Raw genomic sequence first — 27683 nt, 5'->3', positions numbered from 1 at the left:
ACCCCATCTCTACTAAAAATACAAAAATTAGCCAGGCATGGTGGTGCACGCCTGTAATCTCAGCTACTTGGGAGGCTGACACAGGAGAATCGCTTGAACCCAGGAGGCAGAGGTTGCAGTGAGCCAAGGTAGCATCACTGCACTCCACTCCAGCCTGGGTGGCAGAGCAAGACTCTGTCTCAAAAAAAAAAAAAAAGAAAAGAAAAGATGTAGGGACCACAGGAAGTATCCCGGCAGCCTCTGAGAACAGAGAGCAGCCCCCGCTGCTCACAGCCAGGTAGGAATCAGGACCTCAGATCTACAGCCACAAGGAACTGGATTCTGCCAACCTGAATGAGTCTAGAAATAGATTCTTCCCCAGAGCCTAGCCCATGGACACCTTGGTATCAGCCTTTTGGGACCCTGAGCAGAGAACCCAGCCAAGCCCAGACTTCTGACCTACCGAACTCTGAGATAATAAGTGGGTGTTTTTTTTGTTTGTTTGTTTTTTGTTTTTGTTTTTTGTGTTTTTTTTTTGAGACGGAGTCTCGCTCTGTCGCCCAGGCTGGAGTGCAGTGGCACGATCTCGGCTCACTGCAAGCTCCACCTCCCGGGTTCATGCCATTCTCCTGCCTCAGCCTCTCCGAGTAGCTGGGACTACAGGCGCCCGCCACCACGCCCGGCTAATTTTTTGTATTTTTAGTAGAGACAGGGTTTCACCGTGGTCTCGATCTCCTGACCTCGTGATCCGCCCGCCTCAGCCTCCCAAAGTGCTGGGATTACAAGCATGAGCCACCGCGCCCGGCCTAAAGTAGGTGTTGTTTTAAGCTGCTAAGTCTGTAGTCATTTGTCACACTGCAATAGAAAACAAACACATGGCCACACCTAACTGAGAGAGGTTGGTAAATGGTGTCTCAAGCTGGATATTTATGTGCATTGTTAAACTTGGAGGAGGAGTTCTATGATGAAAGAAAGAGAAGCATGAATACTAGGGAGATGATAAGACATTCTTCCATACACTGTAAACCTGCCCTGTCCAATACAGCACACACTAACCACATGTGGGTATCTTTTTTTTCTTTTTTTTTTTTGAGATGGAGTCTCACTCTGTCGCCCAGGCCGGAGTGCAATGGTGTGATCTTGGCTCACTGCAACCTCCACCTCCCGGGTTCAAGCGATTCTCCCACCTCAGCCTCCAGAGTATTTGGGATTACAGGCACCCGCCATCATGCCTGGATAATTTTTGTACTTTTGTAGAGACAGGGTCTCGCTCTGTTACTTAGGCTGGAGCGCAGTGGTGCAATCTTGGCTCACTGCAACCCCAACCTCCTGGGCTCAAGTGATCCTCCCATTTCAGCTTCCTGAGTAGCTAGGACTATAGATGCACACCACCATGCCCGGCTAATTTTTGTAGAGACAGCCTCTTGCTATGTTTCTTAGACTTGTCTCAAACTCCTGGGCTCAAGCAATCCACTAGCCTCAGCCTCCCAAAGTGCTGGGATTGCAGGCATGAGCCACTGCGCCTGGTCTAAAAACACTCTTTTCATTCAGCACTATAGGTTTTAAAAGGCAGTGTTCCCATAAGAAATAATGGCAAAGAAAGGAACTCCCAGTCACATTCAGCAAACCTGTTTTCCCAGCTACATTAATGCACTGGTTGATGCAGGTAAGTGTACAGGAGAGGTTGATGGAGAGATAGGAGGGTCCTGGAAACAAAGGAAGACTGACATTAGATGACTGCAATCGCGGAGACTCAGATGGTGCTTGTACTACCACGGTTCATCTTTTGAGTATGGGCATGTCATAGTCTGGACCAGAATCTAAATTCTAGTAGCAAAGCAGGTAGGGTGGTTATTGCATAAGGAGGTATCACAACCTGTCATTTGGGGAGGGTGAGGGAAGGACTGGCTGTCACAGCTCAGCCTCACCAAGGACGTATGTGTAGTGCCCTCTGGTGGCCTGCAATGGCACGTGAGCCAGGCAGATCAGAATCCCCATCTCTCACCCCCCCACACCCCCACCCTCCTCCCAGCCACCCCCATCTCAGGCAAGACAAAGCCAGAGTCCTAACTGGTCTCCCTGCTTCCACTCCTGTCCACCAGAATGATTTGTTAAGATCATCAGATCATGTCACTCCTCTGCTCAAAATTCAGGGTAATTTCCCTTCTCCCTGAGTTATTTAGCCACAGTACTCACAGTGGTCTCCATGGCTGTACTCGGTATGGCGCCTCCCAGCAACCTTTCTGTCTCCACTTCCTGCCCCTCTCCCAGCTGCTCACCCTGCTGCAGCCACACCGGGCTGCCTGCTCTTCCTCTGCCAGCATAACCCACCAAGCACACTCCCACCTCTGCGTTTGCTGTCTCCCCCACCTGGAATGCACAGATGACTCCTTCATGTCCTTCATATCTATGTCAAATATCACCACATCATCTTTTGCACTAAATAAAAAAACAGCCCTCCTCCCAGCACACTATATCCCCTTTAGTTGGATTCATTTTTTGCCATAGTATTTAATACCATCTGACGTATTACATAGTTATTTACATATATATGTGTGTGTGTATTTATATTTATTACCTGTCTCCTACTACTAAAGTTTCTGCTTTTTTGAAAAAGCAGAAACTTTGTTTTGTTCCCAGTTGAATCCCCAGGATCTAGAACAGTGTCTAGCCTATAGTAGGTGCTCAAATATCTATGTTGGGGAAATAAATGAATCAAGATCTGAATAATGAGCAGGCATTGTATGACCTTCATTGTTTCTTTCTTGAATATCAAGACACTATCACAAAAAGGACAACTCTACAAATATATATAAAATTCATAAAATTCCTATTATATCCCAGCAGCTGGGGCAAAGGAAAAAAAAGAAAAAAATTCCAATATAATCCCAACAGTTTTTTTTTCCCAACCACCCCAGATACATCAGAGAGATGGTATACATCTCTTCATGACTCAATCTGCTGAATGACTCAACTGTCATAGTATCCAACAGGTTTCTTTTTAATTGGATTAAATTATCTGACAATTTATTTGGAAAGAATAAAGTACTTGTAAATAGCCAATAAATGTAGAAAGAAGTACACTAAGGGTGCACTTGGCTTACTAGATCTCAGAAGACACTATAAAGATACGACAATAGCATCAATATAATATTGGCCTGGGCATAGACAAATAAACCAGTGGAATAGAAAAGAGAATCCAGGAATAGCTATCTGTTTTTAAGAATATAAAATGTGAACAGTGCAATTTTAATTCAGTGGGAAATGGATGGATTATATAATAAATGATGATGATATCTATCAGGAAAATAATTGGACCTCCATTTTATATCATACAAAAATAAGTTCCAAGCAGATTAAATATTAAAACATAGCAGGTACTTTTATTTATTCATTTATTTATATTTATATTTATATTTTTGAGGCAGAGTCTTACTCTGTCGCCTGGCCTCGAGTACAGTGGCGCAATCTTGCTTCACCATAGCCTCAACCTCCCTGGCTCAAGCGATCTTCCTACCTCAGCCTTCCAAGTAGCTGGGACAGGTATATGCCACCATGCCTGGCTAATTTTTTGTATTTTCTATAGAGACAGCGTTTTGCTATGTTGTCCCAGGCTGGTCTCGAACTCCTGGGCTCAAGTGATCCGCCCACCTCAGTCTTCCAAAGTGCTGGGACTACAGGTGTGACCCACCATGCATGGCCAGCATGTCCTTTTAGAACCCCAACTAAGTTCAGAATATAGTTAATTTGGTCCTCATGCCTATATGAAGACGTGGCTGATTTCATCAGAGTCACAATTTATAGTGTACATTCTTAATCTTTTGGTTGTAAAAAGTCCCATTTCACAACTGGGCTGAGAGTATGAAAGCCCAAATGGAATGAAGAGGGAGTCCGTGGTATGGAGAGGGGGACTGGTAGTGGTAAGAATGGGGTGCTGGAGCCCAAGCATGAGGAGAGTTTCTATAGGAAAGTAGGGGTAGTGACTCTAGCTGCCCAGCTGAGAATGTCAGAATCCAAGCCAGGTAAGGAAATGGTTCATGGAGGGGCAGGACAAGAGATTGATCAAATAAATAAATATTTTGAGAATAATGGGAGTGAAGCTTCTATTTAAAATGAAAGAATAAATATAGTAATGAGGAAACTAGAATAAACCCTGTGGCATTAGACTGGAATTGAAGGTATTAGGGGTGGATTCCTGGTTTTATTTTTTTCTTTTCTTTTTTTTTTGGAGACAGAGTCTGGCTGTCACCCAGGCTGGAGTACAGCGGTGCAATCTCAGCTCACTGCAATCTCCGCCTCCTGGGATCAAGCAATTCTCCTACCTCAGCCTCCTGAATAGCTGGGAATACAGGCACGCGCCACCACACCCGGCTAATTTTTGTATTTTTAGTAGAGACGGGATTTCACCATGTTGGCCAGGCTGGTCTCGAACTCCTGACCTCAAGCAATCTGCCCACCTTGGCCTCCCAAAGTGCTGGGATTACAGGCGTGAGCCACCGCACCCAGCCCATGGTTTTCATTTGATCTAAATATCTTCACCATGTTGAATCTAGACAAGAGGATACATCAGACAAACGCAGATCAAGGGACATTCTATAAAATAACTGGCCTGTTATCTTCAAAAGTGGTCGTGAAAGTAAAGGAAAGACTGAGGAATTGTTCCAGACTAAAGAAGACTAAAGAGGGATGAAAACCAAAAGCAGAGTTTTGATCTTGGGTTGGATTCTTTTGCAAGGACATTATTGGGACAATTGGTGAAACTTGAATGGAGTATATTGATGGAAATGTAGTAAAACGTCATTGTCAATGTCCTAGTTTGGATGGTTGTATTATACTTATGTAAGGAAATGTTGCTGTCTGTAAGAAATACGCACAGTAAAGTATTCTCGTGGGCAACGGGGCATGTTGTTGGCAACATACTCTTAAATGGCTCAAGGCAAAAAAAATTTTTTTGCCCTTGTCTTGCAATTTTTCTGTAAGTTTAACATTATTTCAAAATAAAAAGAAAAGGAAAAAATATTGTTTTAACTACTAACCCAATGGGGAAATAAACATAAAACAAAGCTGCACATGCACGATTAGAATTTCTAGGCTGGGCAGGGTGGTTCACACCTGTAATCCCAGCATTTTGCAAGGCCAAAGCAGGCAGATCACTGAGCCCAGGAGTTTGAGACCAGCCTGCATTCAAAACCCCATCTCTACAAAAAATACAAAAATTAGCTGGGTGTGGTGGTACATGCCTGTAGTCGCAGCTACTCAGGAGGCTTAGGTGAGAGGATCACTTGAGCCCGGGAGGTGGAGGTTGCAGTGAACCGAGATCGAGCCACTGCACTCCAGCATGGGCAACAACTTGTAGTTACATGTACCTGTATACATACTTCAATACAAAATAATTGTCAGCTCCCAGAAAGAATGATTTGATGTATTTCTAGGAAGAAAGGAGCACTGGGTGCTGAGCGTGGTGGCTCATCCCTGTAATCCCAACACTTTGGGAGGCTGAGGTGGGTGGATCGCCTGAGGTCAGGAGTTCGAGAGCAGCCTGGCCAACATGATGAAACCCCATCTCTACTAAAAATACAAAAATTAGCAGGGCATGGTGGCGCGTGCCTGTAATCCCAGCTACTCTGGAGGCTGAGGCAGGAGAATCGCTTGAACCCGGGAGGCAGAGGTTGCAGTAAGCCGAGATTGCACCATTGCACTCCAGCCTGGGCAACAAGAACGAGACTCCGTCTCAAAATAATAAATAAATAAAGTAAAATAAAATTAAGCAGGACATTTGCTACTGCCCATTAGTCTATATATGTATATTCTAGTTTAAGGTCACTTTTCTTTCAACACAAGGTGGATCGCCAAAGTGGATCTCCCAATGTTCTGCTCCTGGGAGAATTCCCCTTCATCATTGTCTTTCAAGACTATCTCAGAGTAATGCTGTCCATTGCCCACTTGTTTCCTGCACCTGTATACTAAGCTGACCTACTGTAAAAAAGCACAGGCTTTTTTCTCCTCTTTCAGCTCCTTCATATAAGACTCCTCATAAAGTCGAAGGCGTGAATTGAGGGAGAGTAATTGGCTCTACCATGGGAGTCCGGGCTACCTGCTCATGCAGCTTTCCCAGGTCCTCTGGTCCTACTTGTGACTGATACTAGACATATCGCATCAATGGTTTGGTTTCGTTTTGTTTTCTTTTTTGTTTTGTTGTTGTTGTTTATTGAGACAGAGTCTCGCTCTGTCTTAACAGGCTGGAGTGCAGTGGTATCCTCTTGGCTCACTGCATCCTTTACCTGATCCTCCCGCCTCAGCATCCCAAGTAGCTGGGATTATAAGCACGCACCACCACACCCAGGTACTTTTTGTATTTTTAGTAGAGGAAGGGTTTCATCATGTTGGCCAGTCTGGTCTCAAACTCCTGACTTCAAGTGATCCGCCCACTCAGCCTCCCAAATTGCTGGGATTACAGGCATGAGCCACCACACCTGGCCCATATCACATCACTATTATGATGCAGTGTTGCTGTGCACTGCTGACCTTATGAATTGGCTGTTCTGAGAGGACTCAAACCATAATGGGAAATTCCAGCTGCATAGTCATTTGGTCATGATCCACCATTTTGTTTCTACTAAGGCCCAGTAGCATACCAGAGTTGCTTTTTTGTGGTGTTTTGTTTTCGAGACAGAGTCTCGCTCTGTCACACAGCCTACAGTGCAGCGGCACGATCTCAGCTCACTGCAACCTCTGCCTCCCGGGTTCAAGTGATTCTCCTGCCTCAGTCTCCTGAGTGGCTTGGAGCACAGGTGCACACCACCACACCCTGCTAATTTTTATATTTTTAGTACAGACGGGGTTTCACCATGTTGGCCAGGCTGGTCTCGAACTCCTGACCTCAAGTGATCCACCCACCTCGGCCTCCCAGAGTGCTGGGATTACAGGCGTGAGCCACCGCGCCTGGCCCAGAGTTGTTTTTCAACAGAGTGTTTAAATCTTCACTGCAGATGGCAGGGTCTTGCTCCAGAGCCCCAAGGCCACTTCCAAAGCTTGACACAAATTATACACAGCATCTTCTCCCACTTCTGATAATCTGCAGCACCATAGGATATGCTGAATTGTATTGTCCTAGGAGTAGGACTGTTTACACTGTAGCCTGTATCTACTGCAAAGCTCTGTCATGCCCTGGGCCCGCTTTAGGCCTTGCTCAAAGCTTCCAGTCTTTCGTGACACCTAGTATATAGACTACAGCAGTGTCCTTAGGTGTAGAATATGCTGACTCTAGAATCTGAAGTGATCCACCAGGTGTTGTACTTCCTTTTTTGTGGGAGAAGGCATAAAATGCAATAATTTGTCTTTTACTTTGAAGAGGATATCCCAACATGCCCCTGACAACTGTGCTCCTAAAAATTTTAGGGATGTTGGGGCTTGGCGCAATGGCTCATGCCTGTTAGCTCAGCACTTTGGGAGGCCGAGGTGAGCAGATCACCTGAGGTCAGGAGTTTGAGACCAGCCTGGCCAACACAGCAAAACCCCCATCTCTACTAAAAATATTGACATTAGCTGGGCGTGGTGATGGGTGCCTGTAAGGAGGAGGCTGAGGCAGGAGGCTAAAGCAGGAGCTGGGAGGCAGAGGTTGCAGTGAGCAAGATCATGCCACTGTACTCTCCAGCCTGGGCAACAGAGCAAGACTCCGTCTCAAAAAAATAAAAAAATAAAAATTTTGCCTGGCATGGTGGCTCACACCTGTAATCCCAGCACTTTGGGAGGCTAAAGTGGGCGGATCATGAGGTCAGGAGATTGAGACCATCCTGGCTAACACAGTGAAACCCTGTCTCTACTAAAAATACAAAAAAATAGCCAGGCGTGGTGGCGGGTGCCTGTAGTCCCAGTTACTCAAGAGGCTGAGGCAGGAGAATGGCGTGAACCTGGGAGGGGGAGCTTGCAGTGAGCCGAGATTGCACCACTACACTCCAGCCTGGGGAACAGAGTGAGACTGTCTCAAAAAAAAAAAAAAATTTATAGATGTAGAAGGTCCCTGAATCTTTACAGAGCGCCCTCTGAAGTGCCTGTCTTATTTACCAAGGCCTTCAGTGTATTATCCATCTCTTGTTCATCTGGCTTATTAACATACTGTCGTCAGTGCAATAGATCAGCATGAAACTCTAAAGTATGTCCAGATAGTTCAGGGGTATACAATCTTTTGGCTTCCCTGGACCACATTGGAAGAAGAATTGTCTTGGGCCACACATAAAATACACTGACACGAACGATAGCTGATGAGCCAAAAAATAAATCACAAAAAAGGCTAGGCACAGTGGCTCACGCCTGTAATCCCAGCACTTTGGGAGGCCAAAGTGAGCAGATCACTTGAGGTCAGGAGTTTGAGACTGGCCTGGCCAACATTGCAAAACCCCGTCTCTACTAAAAATACAGAAATTAGCTGGGCATGGTGACGGCGCCTGTAATCCCAGCTACTCAGGAGGCTGAGGCAGGAGAATCGCTTGAAGCCGGGAGGCAGGAGAATCGCTTGAAGCCGGGAGGCAGAAGTTGTGGTGAGCTGAGATTACACTACTGCACTCCAGCCTGGATGACAGAGCAAGACTCAAAAAAAAAAAAAAAAAAAAATTATAATGTTTTAAGAAAGTTTCAAAGCTCTCCTGGGCCATGTGCAGCCTGCAAGCTATGGGTTGGACAAGGTTGAGATAGTCCAAATCTCTTCAGACTGTATTTGACATACAGTGGAAGACATAGCCCTGGGAGGAAAACCTCACATGTATATTGTTGCCCATTCCATGTAAATGCAAACTTTTTTCTGATTAGGATAGAAAAGAACACATTTGCCAATTCAGTGGTTGTATAATATGTTCCTGAGGCCAAAGTAATCTGCTGTAGCAAAGATACTACATCTTACCTAATGGCTGTAATTGGGGCTATAGTACTTGGTTGAACTCATGGCAGTCTACAGTCACCTTCCAGGATCATCTGGTTTCTATAAGGTCAAGAATGGTGAATTAAACAGATATGTGATAGAAACCACCATCCCTGTATCCTTTATATCCTAAGGATGGAACTAATTTCTGCTGTACCTACTCTCAACACTTTTCTTTGTTGTCCCCCAGGAGTAAACCAATCCTGGTTATGAACTCAAAGACTGGGAAATGACCACTGAGTGGCTCCAAGGACCCAATGGCTGCACTGTAAGCCAGGCCCAAGACAGGATTTCACTTACAACCTGGCCCCATGTGCTTCCCGCACTCTAACAAGGAGAGGTTATGATGGTGCTTCAGGCTTCCAGCATCACTGTCAACACAGACCCTACATCCAACAGACCTTGATATGTCTAGGTATTTTTCTTTCCCAGGTGCACAGTTACCCAAATAAATGGCCATTGGTCTCTTTGAGAAAGAACTGAGGGGATAATTATCACATATTCTTGTTATAGTATTGAGGGTCCTTCCTCTAGGGACCCAGCCACCTCTTTAATCATGGGATTCCAAGTCTAAAGCTGGCTCTAGTCTGGACACGAGGAAAGGGATTATGAATTTTTCTTGGGCGATGGCCTGCAGTCTTCTAGTCATCTTTCCTTAATTTCTTCTGCTAGTACAAGCTGAGTAGTACCCTTAACAACTGCCCATCTAATTTGCCCCTAGGGACATTTTGCTCTATTAGTCATCTCCATAACTCTCTGTTGGCCAGGTCCTCCTGGCTGCCACTCAAACCTCACCAGCCATGATGATAATTGCCATTGCCTAGCTTCCGGAAGTTAAGCACTGCCATCTGGTCTTTGTTTGTTTGTTTCAGTGTCCAGTTATCCTCATTGCTATCAGTAAGTCAAGTTCTGTACTAGTCTCTTCTATTATCAGTCCTAGCCTACAGAGGAGAACGAGTGCTTACCTGTTTAGAGATTCTGGTGAGCCTCTCACCAGCAAATTCTTTCTTTTTTTTTCTTTTTTTTTTTTTTTGAGTCAGAGTCTTGCTCTGTCACCCAGGCTGGAGTGCTGTGGCACGATCTTGGCTCACTGCAACCTCTGCCTCCCAGGTTCAGGCGATTCTCGAACCTCAGCCTCTCGAGTAGCTGGGATTACAGGCACCTGCCACCACACCCAGCTAATTTGTGTGTGTGTGTGTGTGTGTGTGTATATGTATATATATATATATATATACTTTTTTTTTTTTTTGAGACAAAGTGTCGCTCTGTGGCCCAGGCTGTAGTGCAATGGCAAAATTTTGGCTCACTGCAACCTCTGCCTCCTGGGTTCAAGTGATTCTCCTGCCTCAACCTCTCAAGTAGCTGAGATTACAGGCATGCACCACCACACCCAGCTAATTTTTGTATTTTTAGTAGAGATGGGGTTTCACCATGTTGGTCAGGCTAATCTCGAACTCCTGACCTCAAATGATTTACCTGCCTTGGCCTCCCAAAGTGCTGGGATTACAGGCATGAGCCACCAAACCCAGCCCTTTTTTTTTTTTTTTTCCTGAGATAGAGTCTCGCTCTGTCGCCCAGGCTGGAGTGCAGTGGCGCAATCTCGGCTCACTACAAGCTCCACCTCCTGGGTTCACGCCATTCTCCTGCCTCAGCCTCCGGAGTAGCTGGGACTACAGGTGCCTGCCACCACGCCTGGCTAATTTTTCGTGTTTTTTTTTAGTAGAGATGGGGTTTCACCGTGTTAGCCAGGATGGTCTCCATCTCCTGCCCTTGTGATCTGCCCACCTCAGCCTCTCAAAGTGCTGGGATTACAGGCATGAGCCACTGCGCCCGGCCAATTTTTGTATTTTTTAGTAGAGACGGGGTTTCACCATGTTGGCCAGGCTGGTCTCGAACTCTTGACCTCAAGTGATCCACCCACCTTGGCCTCCCAAAGTGCTGGGATTATAGGCGTAAGCCACCACACCCGGCCTAATTTTTGTATTTTTTTGGAGAGACAGGGTTTCACCATGTTGGCCAGGCTGGTCTCAAACTCCTGACCTCAAGTGATCCACCCACCTCGGCCTTCCAAAGTGCTAGGATTACAGGTGTGAGCCACCATGCCGGGCAGCAAATTCTTTACGGCCTTGATAAATAGTGTGTTGTTATGGTTTGAATGTGGCCCCTAAAAATATGTGTGTTAGAAACTTAATTGTTCTGCCCTCATAAATGGATTAATGTCAGCTCTGCCCTCATGAATGAATATATGGAGTAATGAGAGTTCTCCCCTCTAGAACGGAGTAATGTCATTATCATGGGAGTAGGTTTGTTATCACGGGAATGGCTTTGTAATAAAAACAACCTTTGTTTTTTTGCTTTTTTGTTATAAAAGCAAGCTCTATCATGGGAATGGCTTTGTTATAAAAGCAAGCAAGAGTAACCAGAATCTTTCTGGTTGCACTCTCACCATGTGATGTTCTCTGCCATGTTATGACACAGCAAGAAGGATCTTACAGATCCTGACGTCAGGCTCTTGGGCTTCCCAGCCTCCAGAACTATGAGCTCAGTAAACTTCTTGTAAACTACCCAGTCTGTGGTATGCAGTGAGAGCAACAGAAAACAGATGAAAACGTGTTCTCTGGGCCTTCTCATGGGGCATAATTAGCTAGCAGATCTTCTGGTTACCTATAGTCTATCCATTCTGGCACACCCATTTCCCTGAGTCTTTTTAATTCTACCATCACTATCTGCCATAGCAATGCCGGCATTTAAGCTTTCTTTGGCATGGGTCATCACTTTTTCCATGCTTCTAGGATCCATCCTGGTAGTGAGATTGTACCATCTCCTACTGTCCTTGCCAGGCTGTTAAATCTTGTATTTTGAAAGAGAGATTCCCGCTGGGCGCAATGGCTCACACCTGAAATCCTGGCACTTTGGGAGGCCGAGGCGGGCGGATCACAAGGTCAGGAGTTCGAGACCAGCCTGGCCAACATGGTGAAATCCCGTCTCTACTAAAAATACAAAAATTATCTGGGCATGGTGGCAGGTGCTTGTAATCCCAGCTACTTGAGAGGCTGAGGCAGGAAAATCGTTTGAACCCGGGAGGCAGAGGTTGCAGTGAACTGAGATTGCACCATTGCACTCCAGCCTGACAGGGTAAGACTCCATCTCAAAAAGAAACGAAAAGAAACAAAGAGGGATTCCCAAGTCAATAAACTCTTCCCTATCCAATTTTATATTCCTTCTCCTCCATCAAGCACTCTCAGAATCCAGTTCCACATGTATCTCCCTGGCTCCTGCCAATACATGCTGGCTAGGTCTTGCTATTTCTGTGGCATATAGTCCCTTTTCACCCCATCATACCCAGCACCTCTCCAGCTGGGTTATGCTGCAGCTAACCTAGTATAGGCTAGGAGGGGATGTGGGGGCAGATTCTGAGGGGGATCTGTTGCTTTGTGGAGAAAGGCACTGCATTGTCTCTGAGCAGGGAGAGAGTGGTAACTCTTAATAGGGAGGAGTGGGCCAATTCTGTAGGCTCAGAAGATTCAGAGGAATTTGTAGAGTCAAAATCTTCAGGAGAGGCCGAGGCGAGTGGATCACGTATGGTCAGGAGTTCAAGACCAACCTGGCCAACATGGCGAAACCACGTCTCTACTAAAAATACAAAAAAAACTAGCTGGGCATGGTGGCGCATGACTAGTCCCAGCTACTGGGGAGGCTGTAGCAGGAGAGTCGCTTGAATCCTGGAGGCAGAGGCTGCAGTGAGTCAACATCACACCACTGCACTCCAGCCTGGGAGACAGAGCGAGACTCCGTCTCAAAAAAAAAAAATCTTTAGGAGCATCCATTCTGATATCATCATTCCATGTGTCAGGGTCCCAAGCTTTTCCAACCAGGACTTTGACTTTAGCATAAGAGATGTGCCTTATTTGGACATTTAACTGTCTTTGAAGTCAGTTGCTCAGATTATTATTATTTTTTTTTTTTTTTTTAGATAGAGTCTTGCACTGTCCCCCAGGCCGGAGTGCAGTGGCACGATCTCCGTTCGCTGCAACCTCTGCCTCCTGGGTTCAAGTGATTCTCCTGCCTCAGCCTCCTGAGTAGCTGGGATTACAGGCGCACGCCACCATGCCTGGCTAATTTTTTGTATTTTTAGTACAGACGGGATTTCACTATGTTAGCCAGGCTGGTCTTGAACTCTTGACCTGGTGATCCGCCCACCTCAGCCTCCCAAAGTGCTGGGATTACAGGTGCGGGCCACCATGCCTGGCCAGTTGTTTAGATTATTAAGTCCTAGGCTTTGTCCTTGCTTTTCTCCACCCTTTCACTGCAAGAGATGTTGACTTATTTGTATAAACCAAAGAGGCCTTTTCCTTTTCATAACCTGGATTTTTTTTTTGGGGGGGGGGATGGTCTTGCTCTGTTGCCCAGGCTGAAGTGCAGTGGCACGATCTCAGCTCACTGTAACCTTTGCCTCCCGAATTCAAGCAATTCTCCTGCTTCAGCCTCCCAAGTAGCTGGGGCTACAGTTATGTGCCACCACGCCTGACTAATTTTTGTATTTTTAGCAGAGATGGGGTTTTGCCATGTTGGCCAGGCTGGTCTCAAAACTCCTGACCTTAGGCGATCCACCCACCTTGGCCTCCCAAAGTGCTGGAATTACAGGCATAAGCCATTGCATCTGGCCCCATAACCTGGATTTTAATTGCATGTTACTGGACCTAAGTTGTTTATTATCCTGTAGCACATCCATGGAGCTTGGCAATAGCCACCAATTCCATCATCCTCATAGCTACTACTCCCTCCATACATCTCAAGTACGTGGCACATTGTGCCCTTAGAGTATCCAGTTCTACTGGTACATTCTCCCAATTTGCTCCCATTTGTCTGTGCTCTGCCCACCTCCACTAATGGGTGGTGAACCAGTTCCAAACCCCATCTTACCATCTCCTTTCTCATCTACTTTGGTAGCAACTGTGGAAGACCAGATTCTCAAGAAGGAGATGCTGAGATAGAGTTTAGGACGCAAAATGTTTATTAAGGATCCATACCTGTGAAAGGAAGGAAGAGAAAGCAGGACTGGGCAGAGGGAAAGTCAACCTGTGCTGCAGGCTCGACCAAGCTCAGCCGATCAGCAGGTCGCTCTAGAATGAGAAGTGCTCATCAGGGCTTTCCAGCATCAAGTCTAAATGGCTGGACCTTTATACCTCTGCCTTGCTCAGTCACCAGATGTGGGCTACCCCAGGAAGGGCATGATCTCAGGTGAGGCAGTCCTGCAGCTGAAGCAGGCTCTGAAGGAACTGAAAGCTGGTATTGTCTGCTGCCCTCTCTCTGCAGCTAGGCAGCAGGTCCCTTCTTGAAGATGATCTGGGCAACACATCACCATGTGTCTCACAATGACATACAGACACGAAGGGACATAAATCCTAAGTATACAATTTGGTGAACTCACCCAGCTCAAAAAGCAGAAATTATCTGCATCACAGAACCCCCATTTATTCCTCTTCTCAGTCAATCTCTCTTCCCAAGGTAACCACTATCCTTCTTCTATCACCATAGACTCATTTACCTGCTTTTTAAATTTTTAACTGTGGTCAAATACACATAATATAAAACTTACCATGTGAGCCATTTTTAAGTGTGCAGTGCAGCAGTGTTAAATACATTCACATTGTTGTGCAACTAATCTCCAAAACTCTTCATCTTGCAAAACTAAAACTCTGTACCCATTAAACAAATCCCCATTCTCTTTTCCCAAGCCTTTACTAACTACCGTTCTACTTTCTTTTTTTTTCCTTTCCTTTTTTTTTTTTTGAGAGAGTGTCTCGTTCTGTCGCCCAGGCTGGAGTGCAGTGGTGTAATCTCGGCTCGCTGTGACCTCCGCCTCCCGGGTTCAAGTGATTCTCCTGCCTCAGCCTCCCGAGTAGCTGGGACTACAGGTGCCCGCCACCATGCCCAGCTAATCTTTGTATTTTTAGTACAGACAGGGTTTCACTTTGTTGGCCAGGCTGGTCTCAAAATCCTGACCTCATGATCCACCCGCCTTGGCTTCCCAAAGTGCTGGGATTACAGGTGTGAGCCACCACGCCCGGCCTACCATTCTACTTTCTGTGTCTATAAATCTGACTGTTCAAAGTACTTCATATAAGTGGAATCACACAGTATGCATCTTTCTGTGCCTGGCTTATTTTACATAGCCTAATATCCTTAAGTTTCAGCTGTGACAGGATTTCCGTCCTTTTCAAGGCCAACTAATATTCCACTGCATCTTGCTGGGCACAGTGGCTCATGCCTGAAATCCCAGCACTTTGGGAGCTTCAGGTGGGTGAATCACTTGAGGTCAGGAGTTTGAGACCAGCCTGGCCAACATGGTGAAACCCCATCTCTACTAAAAATACAAAATTAGCCTGGTGTGGTGGCGCATGCCTGTAATCCCCACTATTTAGGAAGGTGAGGCAGGAGAATGGTTTAAACCCAGGAGATAGAGGTTGCAGTGAGCCGAGATGGCGCCATTGCACTCCAGCCTGGGAAACAAGAGCAAAACTATGTCTCTAAAAAAATAATAATAATAAAAAATTCCACTGCATCTATATGCCACATTTTGTTTATCCATACATTCATCAATGGACACGGGTTACTTCCACCTTTTGGTTAGTATAAATAATACTGCTATGAACACGAGTATATTGTTTACCTGCTTTTGAGCTTTTCGTATAAATGAAATGAATTCTACCATGTGTATTATTTTATGTTTGGTTTCTTTCCCTCAACATTATGTTTGTGAAATTCATCCGTCGTATTACATGTAGCAATAGTTTACTTTTCTCATTGATATATAGTAGTCCATTGTATAATCACATCCCAATCTGTTTATTCCATCTACCAGTGATGGACATTTAGGCTGTTTCCAGGTTGTATCTGTTATGAATAGTGCTGCTATAAACATTCTTGTTGGTGTCTTTTATTATACACATGTATGCATTTCTGGATGTAAACACCTAGGAGTTAAATTGCTGGGTCGTAGATTATGTTTGTTTAGTTTTACTAGACACTGCCAAATAGTTTTCCAAGATGACTATACCAATTTACCTCCTCCAGAACACTGAATGAGCATTCCAGTTGTTTGGTATCCTCAATAACACTTGATATCATCGGTTATTTTCATTTTAGTCATTCTCATTAGTGTAAAGTGGTATCTCATTGTGGTTTTAGTTTGTATTTCCCTAATGACTAATGAGGTTGAAAGATTTTTTATGTTTATCAGTCAATTGGATGTGAAGCGCTTGTTCATGTTTTCTGTGAAGTGCTTGTTCATGCTTCTTGCCCTTAATTTAGTTGTCTGTTTTTTTCCTTATTGATTTGTAGTATTGTGGTGTATGTATGTATTTTTCCAAGGGTGATTCTCCAGATGGCATGGGCTTGCTCCAGAACCCCAGTGACCCTGCTAGGACTTGCCACAAATTACACACAATGTCTTCTCCCATCTCCCACACAAATGTGTGGGTGTGTATGTGTATGTATGTTTTTTGTTGTTGTTGTTGTTTTTTAAGATAGAATCTCATTCAGTTGCTTAGGCTAGAGTGTGGTGGTGCAATCATAGCTCGTGGCAACCTTGACCTCCTGGGCTCAAGTGATCCTCCCACATCAGCCTCACGAGTAGCTGGAACTACAGGTGCCTGCCACCACACCCAGGTACTTTTTAAAAATGTTTTGGACTGGGCACAGTGGCTCATGCCTGTAATAGCAGGACTTTGGGAGGCCAAGGTGTACACATCATCTGAGGTCAGGAGTTCGAGACCAGCCTGGCCAACTTGGTGAAACCCCATCTCTACTAAAAATACAAAAATTAGCCGGGCGTGGTGGCGGGCGGTTGTAGCCCCAGCTACTTGGCAGGCTGAGGCAGGAGAATCGCTTGAACCTGGGAGGCAGAGGTTGCAGTGAGCCGAGACTGCACCACTGCACTCCAGCCTGGGCGACAGAGCAAGACTCTGTCTCAAAACAAAACAAAACAACAAAAAATTGTTTTTGGAGAAATGAGGGTCCCCCTATGTTGCCCAGGCTGATCTTCAACTCCTGGGCTCAAGTGATCCTTCTGCCTCAGCCTCCCAAAGTGCTGGGATTATAGGCATGAGCCACCAGCCTGCATGTATTCTTGACAAGGGCTCGAAGTTGAACATGTGGATTGCAAATATAGTTTCCCTCTCTATGGTTTGCCTTTTTTCCCTCTTAATGGTGTCTTTTGATTAGTTCTTCATTTTAATAAATTCAAATTACCAATCTTTTTCTTTTTTTTTTTTTTTTTTTTTGAGACGGAGTCTTGCTGTGTCACCCAGGCTGGAGTGCAGTGGCGCGATCTCGGCTCACTGCAAGCTCCGCCTCCCAGGTTCAGGCCATTCTCCTGCCTCAGCCTCCCGAGGAGCTGGGACTACAGGCGCCCGCCAACACGCCCGGCTAATTTTTTGTATTTTTAGTAGAGACAGGGTTTCACCGTGTTAGCCAGGATGGTCTCGATCTCCTGACCTCGTGATCCGCCCGCCTCGGCCTCCCAAAGTGCTGGGATTACAGGCTTGAGCCACCGCGCCCGGCCCACAAATTACCAATCTTTTTCTTTATGACTAGTGCTTTTTGTGTTCTGCTCACTATTTTTAAAATACACATAAGAATAAACATACACCTATCGACATAAAAATATTCTTCTGTGAACCACCTACGATTATACTGTGTAACACTACTGGCCTCTCGGATGAAGCCCAACTGCCTACTGTGAAACACCTGATCAAGCCCCTGCCAAGCCCTCCAGCCCCGTCCCACTGCTCCCTGCCCTGCACTTCATCCTTCCACTAACCAAGCAGCTGTCACACAGCATGGCATTGCTAACCACCCTGCCTTTGCACCAGCAATGTGGAAATAACAGTGTGTCGGACACTGTGGCCCACCCTCCCTCTCCCCTTTCCCACCAGAGCCCTGACTTTGCATAGGTGTCCACTCTCCCCCACACAGCCCTGTGCTTCAGGGCAAGATGCCCCCACCTGAGCCACAAGAAGGGCATCCTGATGGCCTAATCCAATCATGGTTCCACATTCCTCCTGCCATGGACATGGGACCCAATTCTAGCTAATGAGATGCAAGAGGCTCCTGGGAAAGTCATCCTTGTTCCTGCCAAAGAGAACAGGAAGAGTTAGATCATTACTCATGTTGGATGTTGTCAGGCTGGATGATAAATCCCATACACTGAGGACAGCACTGAGACTTGTCTGATAGAAGCTGGGCCTTTGGTGACATGGAGTGCCAGTGATCATACTCTGCCTAAAGAACAAGCTTCTGGCTGGGCATGGTGGCTCACATTGTAATCCTAGCACTGTGGGAGGCCAGGGAAGGAGGATCGCTTGAGCCCAGGAGATGGAGGCTGCAGTGAGCCATGTTCGTGCCACTGCACTACAGCCTGGGCAACAGAGCAAGACCCCATCTCGAAATAATAAAATAATAATTTTTAAAAATACAAAAATTAGTTGGGTATGGTGGTGCATAGTTCCCAACTACTTGGGAGGCTGAGGCAGTAGAATCACTTGAACCCAGGAGATGGAGGTTGCAGTGAGCAGAGATTGGGCCACTGCACTTCAGCCTGGGTGACAGAGCAAGACTCCATTTCAAAAATAATAATAATACTTTAAAGGCCAGGAGCAGTGGCTCATGCCTGTAATCCCGGCACTTTGGGAGGCTGAGGTGGGGGGATCACTTAAGGTCAGGAGTTTGAGACCAGCCTAGCCAACATGGTGAAACCTTGTCTCCACTAAAAATACAAAAATCAGCTGAGCGTGGTGGTGCATGCCTGTAATCCCAGCTACTCCGGAGGCTGAGGCATGTGAATGGCTTGAACCCAGGAGGTGGAGGTTGCAGTGAGCAGAGATTGTACCACTGTACTCCAGCCTGGGCAACAAGAGTGAGACTCCATCTCAAAAAAAGATAAATATAAATAAATAAATAAATAAATAAATAAATAAATAAATAAAAGTGTAATCCGAGGCTCGGTGTGGCATGGTGGTTCACACCTGTGATCTCAGCACTTTGGGAGGCCAAGGCAGGTGGCTGTCTGAAATAATAATAATTTTTAAAAACCAACCTTCTGCTGGTCTGCATTTCCTTATGATTGAAGTCAGTTTGAATCATGGTTTCTGTCCCTTTTAACTGAAAGCACCTCACTAGTAGGACCTTAACTGACCTTGGATGAATTACTGAATGTGTATTTATTTGGTGTGTTATGACGTTTAGGACCAGCTTCATGGGTGTGCAACCTGTGCTGTCACACCAGACCCACACTTAGTAGGGCCCCACACTTGGTTTAATGTTCTGCTTTCATGGTTTTGAAATTTTTTTTTTATAAATATATATATTTTTCATTATACTTTAAGTTCTAGGGTACATGTGCACAATGTGCAAGTTTGTTACATATGTATACATGTGCCATGTTGGTGTGCTGCACCCATTAACTCGTCATTTACATTAGGTATATCTCTGAAATTCTTTTTTTTTTTTTTTTTTTTTTTTTTTTTGAGACGGAGTCTCGCTCTGTCCCCCAGGCTGGAGTGCAGTGGCGCAATCTCGGCTCACTGCAAGCTCCGCCCCCCGGGTTCACACCATTCTCCTGCCTCAGCCTCTCTGAGTAGCTGGGACTACAGGCGCCCGCCACCACGCCCGGCTAATTTTTTTTTTTTTGTATTTTTAGTAGAGACGGGGTTTCACCATGGTCTCGATCTCCTGACCTCATGATCCGCCCGCCTCGGCCTCCCAAAGTGCTGGGATTACAAGCGTGAGCCACCACGCCCGGCCTTGAAATTCTTAATAACTTACGAACAAGGAGCCCTGCATTTTCTTTTTTCTTTTCTTTTTTTTTTTTTTTTGAGATGGGGTTTCACTCTGTCGCCCAGGCTGGAGTGCAATGGCACAATCCTGGCTCACCGCAACCTCTGCCTCCCGGGTTCAAGTGATTCTCCTGCCTCAGCCTCCCAAGTAGCTGGGATTACAGGCATGCACCACCATGCCCAGCTAATTTGGTATTTTTTAGTAGAGATGGGGTTTCTCCATGTTGGTCAGGCTGGTCTCAAACTCCCGACCTCAGGTGATCCACCCGCCTCAGCCTCCCAAAGTGCTGGGATTACAGGCGTCAGCCACCGCGTCTGGCCTGGGCCCTGCATTTTCATTTTGCACTGGGCCCTCCTAATTATGTAATTGGTCCTGGTGATGTGACATTTCTTATCTCCTTGTTTTTCTTTTTCTGCCCTCTCAATCTTTGAATCTGCACAGCTTCATCCACAAGACTCTAATTCACATGCTTCATCTGCCAAATCCATCAGCTTAACTGCAAAATGAGGAGGTTGAACCATCATCTGATCTCTATGGATACCTTTTAGAACTGTTAAGAATTCACCACTGGGCATGGTGGCTCACACCTGTAATCCCAGCATTTTGGGAGGCTGAGGTGGGCAGATTGCTTGAGCTCAGGAGTTCGAGACCAGCCTGGACAACATGGCGAGACCCCATCTCTACAAAAAATACAAAACTTAGCCAGGTGTGGTGGTGTGTGCCTATAGTTCCAGCTACTTGGGAGGCTGAAGTGGGAGGATGGCTTGAGACTGGGAGGCAGAGGTTGCAAGGAGCCGAGATCAAGCCACTGCATTCCAGCCTGGGTGACAGAGCAAGAGCCTGTCTAAAAACAAAAACAAAAAACAAACAAACAAAAAAACTTAAACTTTCTTGCAGATGAGCAGTCTGTGTTAAAAAGGAAAAAGAATTCAACTTTCTCCCCAGCCATTTTGGTAAGCAATGACTTTTCAGTATTCCAGAAGGCAAAATTCAAGTGCCCTAGCCTGGCATTCAATATCTTGTTCCATATATTGTTCTTGTTACTTTCTGACACCAGCACCTATTACTCCCCAATGAGAATTACCCACTTTAACTAAAATGGTGATGATGATAATAATAATAATAACAATAATAGTGAAAATAATGCATTCAAATAATGGTTTATAGACTGTATTCATACATATTTACATTTGTTCCTCACAATAATTCTGTGAGATATTATGTGAAAAATAATTACTCTGGACCTTAATTCTATTACAAATAGAATTTACTAACAAGCACTACATCTCATGCAAAAGTTCACAAATTTAGTAAGTGTAGTTAATTACTAGTCATTTATGACAACTTTTTTTTTTTTCTGGAGATAGGATCTTGCTCTGTTACCCAGGCTGGAATATAGTGGCAAGAGTGATCCTCCTGGGCTCAAGTGGTCCTCCTGCCTCAGCCTCTCAAGTAGCTGGGACTACAGACATGTGCCACCATGGGTGGCTATTTTTTAAATTTTTGTAGAGACAGAGTCTTACTATGTTGCCCAGGCTGGTCTCAAACTCCTGGGCTCAAGCCATCCTCCCACCTTGGCCTCCCAAAGTACTGGGATTACAGGTGTGAGCCACTGCACCTAGACTTATTACAACTTTTTATTTGAAATAATTTCAGACTTACAAAATGATTTCAGGAAAGGTCAAAGACATCCCACGTACTTTTTTTTTTTTTTTTTTTTTTTTTGAGACAGAGTCTCACTCTGTAACCCAGGCTGGAGTGCAGCAGTACGATCTCGCCTTACTGCATCTTCCGTCTCCCAGGCTCAAGCAATTCTCCTGCTTCAGCCCCCTGAGTAGCTGGGATTACAGGCACCTGCCACCATGCCCAGATAATTTTTGTGTGTTTTTGTTGTTGTTGTTTTGTTTTGTTTGAGACAGAGTCTCACTCTGTTGCCCAGGCTGGAGTGCAGTGGCGCAATCTCAGCTCACTGCAACCTCTACCTCCCGGGTTCAAGCGATTCTTCTCCCTCAGCCTCCTGAGTAGCTGGGACTACAGGCATGTGCCACCACACCATGCTAAATTTTGTATTTTTAGTAGAGACAGGATTTCACCATATTGGCCAGGCTGGTCTTGAACTCCTGACCTCGTGATCTGCCCGCCTCAGCCTCCCAAAGTGCTGGGATTACAGGCGTGAGCCACAGTGCCCAGCCCGTTCTTTTTTTTTTTTTTGTAGAGACGGGCTTTCACCATGTTGGCCAGGCTGGTCTCAAACTCCTGGCCTAAAATGATCCGCCCGCCGTGGCCTCCCAAACTGCTGGGATTACAGGTGTGAGCCACGGCACCTAGCCCCATATACCCTTTATTCAGATTCTCAAAATGTTAACATTTTACCACATTTGCTTTATCATTTTCTTTTTTTTTTTTTTCCAAGACGGAGTCTTGCGTTGTCGCCCAGGCTGGAGTGCAGTGGCGCAATCGTGGCTCACTGCAACCTCAGTCTCCCAGGTTCAAGCAATTCTCCTGCCTCAGCCTCCCAAGTAGCTGGGATTACAGGTGTGTGCCACCACACCTGACTAATTTTTGTATTTTTAGTAGAGACAGGATTTCACCATGTTGGCCAGGCTGGTCTATGAACTTCTGACCTTGTGATCTGCGTGCCTCGGCCTCCCAAAGTGCTGGGATTACAGGCATGAGCCACCACACCCGGCCCCATGTAACGTTTATTCAGATTCTCAAAATGTTAGCATTTTACCACATTTGCTTTATCATTTCTCTCTCTATATATATATATATACACACACACACACACACATAATATATATGCATGCAGACATATATACACACACAAATATATGTATGATATATGAAATTATTTTTCCAGAACCATTTGCGAATAAATTGCAAACAGGATGAAATTGTATCTCTAAATACTTACGTATGTGTTTCCTAAAACAAGAATATTGTATTCTCTTGTATAACAATAGCACAATTATAAAATAAAAATAATAACATTGATATAATAATATTACCTAACCCAGAGACCTTATTCAGATATCCTCCACTGTCTTGATAATGTTTTCCACAGCAAAGAGAAAAATTATTTTTCTAAGGTCAGGCATGGTGACTCACGCCTGTAATCTCAGCACTTTGGGAGGCCGAGGTGGACAGATCATCTGAGGTCAAGAGTTCGAGACCAGCCTGGCCAACATGGTGAAACCCAGTCTCTACTAAAAATACAAAACTTAGCCAGGCATGGTGGTGCACACTTGTAGTCCCAGCTACTCAGGAGGCTGAGGCAGGAGAATCACTTGAACCCGGGAGGCAGAGGTTGCAGTGAGCCGAGATAGCATCACTGCACTCCAGCCTGGGCAACAGAGCAAGACTCTGTCTCAAAAACAAGAAAGAAAAATTATTTTTCTGGTTCAGGATCCAATCCAGGATCACACACTGCACTTAGTCGAGAAGTCTCTTTAGTTTCTTTTAATCTGGAATAATTCCTCAGTCTGACTTTTCCTCCCACGATCCTTTGTCACTTGAAGAATACAGGCCAGATATTTTGTATGAGGTTCTTGTTTTAGGTTTATCTGTTTTTTCCCCTCATAATTAGATTCAGGCTATACATTTTTGGCAGGAATATTCTAAAACTGATGATGTGTTTAAAAATCAGCTGGTTTGGCTGGGCGCGGTGGCTCAAGCCTGTAATCCCAGCACTTTGGGAGGCCGAGGCGGGCGGATCACGAGGTCAGGAGATCGAGACCATCCTGGCTAACACGGTGAAACCCCGTCTCTACTAAAAATACAAAAAATTAGCCGGGCGCGGTGGCAGGCGCCTGTAGTCCCAGCTACGCGGGAGGCTGAGGCAGGAGAATGGCGTGAACCCCAGGGGGCGGAGCCTGCAGTGAGCCGAGATCGCGCCACTGAACTCCAGCCGGGGTGACAGAGCGAGACTCCGTCTCAAAAAAAAAAAAAAAAATCAGCTGGTTTATTAAATCAGGAGGCACATGATATTTATTTGTCACATTACTGACTACTGGTGATGTTAATTTTTATTTTTAGGTCAAGGTGGTGTCTGCCAGTTTTCCACTTTAAAGTTATTCTTTGTCCATTTTTAGTTAATAAGTATCTTTTCTTTTTTCTTTTTTTAGAGACAAGGTCTCACTCTGTTGCCCAGGCTGAAGTGCAGTGGCGCAATCATAACTCACTGCAGCCTCAAATTTCTGGGCTCCAGTGATCCTCCCACCTCATCCTCCTGAGTAACAAGAACTACAGACACGCCACCAGGCCTGGCTAAATATTTTATTTTTGTAGAGACAGGTCTTGCTATGTTACCCTGGCTGATCTCCAACTCCTGGCCTCAAGTAATCCTCCCAACTTGGCCTCAGCCTCCCAAAACTCTGGGATTATAGGCATGAACCACCATGCCCAGCCAATAAGTATCTTGTGGGGAGATATTTTGAGACTATATCCTGTTCCTCATAAAACTTTTACCCACTAATCTTAGCATCCATTGCAAAAATTACAGTCTTTCATTGAAAAGGTATACACAAACCAATGATTAAAAAATTCAAAACAATACAGTGAACGAGTATGTATACATACTCACTTTTTGTTGTATAAAAAAAGAGAAAGAAATAGAGTAAATAGTATAAAGTAAATCTCCTGATATTAGATCCTCAGGATCCTTCCTCTTGTTACTTGTTTGTGTCTTTGTGGCAGACATGATGCCATATGATATTGAACCTCATTTCATTTCCTTTTTTTCTGGGCATAAAGGATGACAACATTTCCTGTCCTGCTTTGCGGTGAGGCTGAGAGCATGAGACTAGTTCTGGCTCAAGGGCTATGAACAGAAATGATATTGGGCACTCTTGGGCCAAAGCATGTAGTGCCATTTTATGACTCTCCAGCTCTCTCTTGCCCTGCTGCAGCAATTGTGAAAGCCATGCATTTAGATGGTGAAGCCACAAAATGGAAACAGCCTGGATCCCTGAGTCACCAGATGCAGAAACAGCTGCCCTGAAAAGTTGTCCATCTTGCACTACACATGCCCATGTACAAGAAATACAAGCCTTTCCTGGCTGGGCACGGTGGCTCACACCTGTAATCCCAGCACTTTGGGAAGCCGAGGCGGGCAGATCATTTGAGGTCAGGAGTTCGAGATCAGCCTGGCCAACATGGTGAAACCCCGTCTCTACTAAAAATATACAAATTAGCCAGGCATGGTGGCAGGTGCTTGTAATCCTAGCTACTCAGGTGGCTGAGGTAGGAGAATTGCTTGAACCTGGGAGGCAGTGGTTGCAGTGAGCCGAGATGGCACCATTGCACTCCAGCCTGGGTGATAACAGCGAAACTCTGTCTCAAAAAAAAAAAAAAAAAAAAGCCTTTTCTGTGGTTAAGAAATGAGATTCAAGTTTAAGATATTTGAGATTTTTCTTTTTATTATTTTTTTTCCCTAGAGGTAGTTGTAGGGTGGGGGTGGGGGGGGGTCTTGCTATCTTGCCTAGGCTGGACTCAAACTCCTGGGTTCAAGCAATCCTCCAGTCTCAGCCTCCCAAGTAGCTGGGACTATATAGGTACACACCACCACACCAGCTTCTTTGAGATTTTTGTACATCGGGATATATAGCTCATTCTTTTTAAGATTTGCCAAGTGTTCCATTGTATGACTATAATATATTTAGGAGGTACATTAATTTAAATTTTTGAATTGATACTACATACCATATTGTTTTAAATTAAAATGGTTCAAAAAAGTATATATGTGAAAAATTCTCACTCTCATTGCTGCCCTGAGCCAACAAATTCCCCACCAAAGGTAACCAATATTTCCTGTTCCTTATGTGTGCTTCCAGAGATATATCATACATAGGATATTTAAAGGAACCTTAGAGGCCGGGCGCGGTGGCTCACGCTTGTAATCCCAGCACTTTGGGAGGCCGAGGTGGGTGGATCACGAGGTCAGGAGATCGAGACCACGGTGAAAACCCGTCTCTACTAAAAATACAAAAAATTAGCCGGGCGTGGTGGCGGGCGCCTGTAGTCCCAGCTACTCAGAGAGGCTGAGGCAGGAGAATGGCGTGAACCCGGGAGGCGGAGCTTGCAGTGAGCCGAGATCGCGCCACTGCACTCCAGCCTGGGCGACAGAGCGAGACTCTGTCTCAAAAAAAAAAAAATAAAATAAAAATAAAGGAACCTCACTCGTCTCAAGTTTGGCTGAGACACCAAAACAATAAGGTCACACTTCAAAGTTACGGGCAAGTCCACCAACACAGGATTTGCAAAAGGAGATTATAGAAAACCAATTTTCATGCCGGGCGCGCTGGCTCACGCCTGTAATCCCAGCACTTTGGGAGGCCGAGGAGGGCGGATCATGAGGTCAGGGGATTGAGACCATCCTGGCCAATATGGTAAAACTCCATCTCTACTAAAAATACAAAAATGAGCTGGATGTGGTGGTACGCGCCTGTAATTCCAGCTACTTGGGAGGCTGAGGTAGGAGAATCACTTGAACCCAGGAGGCAGAGATTGCAGTGAGCCAAGATAGTGTCACTGCACTCCAGCCTGGTGACAGAGCAAGACTCCATCTCAAAAAAAAAAAAAAAAAAGAAAAAAAAAAGAAAACCAGTTTTCAATCTTCATTCACTACCTATCCGCAGCCTGCAAAAGACATTGAAGAGATTGAAAAAAAAAAGAGAGATTCAAGGTTTTAGAAAAAGCTATTGCTGAACTGAGTCACTGAGTCATTGCCTCCACCCCAACCTCATCCTAAGGGGTACATGCCCCTCACCTCACACTAATAAAACGAATTTTACTGGGATCACATAGTAGAATATGTGTTTCTTCGTCTTTGAGAGGCACAGTGGCTGAAGTCTGAGTTATGCCTGGGAAGTGCAAAGGGTTAAGAATTAATGCAGGCATCCTGTGGGGTAGAGAAGAGGCTGTGATTTGGGATATAGCAGCACTTGCAACAATGGGTCAAATGAACATATTTTCTCTAATCTAAGTATGACACAAACATGCAAGAACTCCTGAGAAGCGGTGCTCGTTTGGTGCGGACCTGGTACCTCTTTTGTGAAGCGGCAGCTGAGGAGACTCCGGCGCTCGCCATGGCCGACGAAAAGCCCAAGGAAGGAGTCAAGACTGAGAACAACGATCATATTAATTTGAAGGTGGCGGGGCAGGATGGTTCTGTGGTGCAGTTTAAGATTAAGAGGCATACACCACTTAGTAAACTAATGAAAGCCTATTGTGAACGACAGGGATTGTCAATGAGGCAGATCAGATTCCGATTCGACGGGCAACCAATCAATGAAACAGACACACCTGCACAGTTGGAAATGGAGGATGAAGATACAATTGATGTGTTCCAACAGCAGACGGGAGGTGTCTACTGAAAAGGGAACCTGCTTCTTTACTCCAGAACTCTGTTCTTTAAAGACCAAGATTACATTCTCAATTAGAAAACTGCAATTTGGTTCCACCACATCCTGACTACTACCGTATAGTTTTCTCTATTCTTTCATTTCCCCCTTCCCCATTCCTTTATTGTACATAAAGTAACTGGTATATGTGCACAAGCATATTGCATTTTTTTTTTTTAACTAAACAGCCAATGGTATGTTTTGATTGACATCAAGTGGAGACGGGATGGGGAAAAATACTGATTCTGTCAAAATACCCCCTTTCTCCATTAGTGGCATGCTCATTCAGCTCTTATCTTTATATTCCAGTAAGTTATTTTGCTCTCACTGTTTTAACAAAAAAAAAAAAACACAACAACATAAAAATCCTTGCATACCTTGTTCAATTGGAGAATTTTAATGTTTTTCATTTATCATTGTAAAACCAAGGACAATTTTATAACTTTTTTGTACGTAGCTGTTACATGTAGGGCAATCTGTCTTTAAGTAGGGATAAATTACTCTAAAACAAAAAAGAATTCTAGATAGTTTTCCCTTCAAGTCAAGCG

At 45.1% G+C, this 27683-nt stretch overlaps 1 protein-coding gene and 1 non-coding gene across 2 annotated transcripts; one reads left to right on the top strand and one right to left on the bottom strand.

The window, feature by feature from the left end:
• The first annotated feature begins 751 nt into the window (after positions 1-751).
• LOC129482264 (small ubiquitin-related modifier 2) lies at positions 752-27291 on the top strand. Its single transcript, XM_055277797.2, has 2 exons — positions 752-790; positions 26719-27291. The coding sequence occupies exons 1-2, from the start codon at positions 767-769 to the stop codon at positions 27106-27108; spliced, it is 414 nt and encodes a 137-aa protein (XP_055133772.2). The 5' UTR covers positions 752-766; the 3' UTR covers positions 27109-27291.
• LOC129483776 (small nucleolar RNA SNORD77) lies at positions 2896-2965 on the bottom strand. Its single transcript, XR_008658272.1, has one exon. It is a non-coding gene; the product is annotated as a small nucleolar RNA SNORD77 (small nucleolar RNA).
• Positions 27292-27683: the final 392 nt, after the last annotated feature.

Source organism: Symphalangus syndactylus, chromosome 5 (assembly GCF_028878055.3).
Source record: "Symphalangus syndactylus isolate Jambi chromosome 5, NHGRI_mSymSyn1-v2.1_pri, whole genome shotgun sequence".
In the NCBI taxonomy this organism is placed as follows: domain Eukaryota; kingdom Metazoa; phylum Chordata; class Mammalia; order Primates; family Hylobatidae; genus Symphalangus; species Symphalangus syndactylus.
This window is presented reverse-complemented; position numbering and strand designations above follow the sequence as displayed.

What these genes read in the sequence shown, in the direction of transcription:
- LOC129482264 (XM_055277797.2), top strand. Translation starts at nt 767, where the DNA reads ATGAGCCACCGCGCCCGGCCTAAA. An exon ending in GCCACCGCGCCCGGCCTAAA is followed by an intron (nt 791 to 26,718) that starts GTAGGTGTTGTT and finishes CTCTAATCTAAG; the next exon opens with TATGACACAAACATGCAAGA.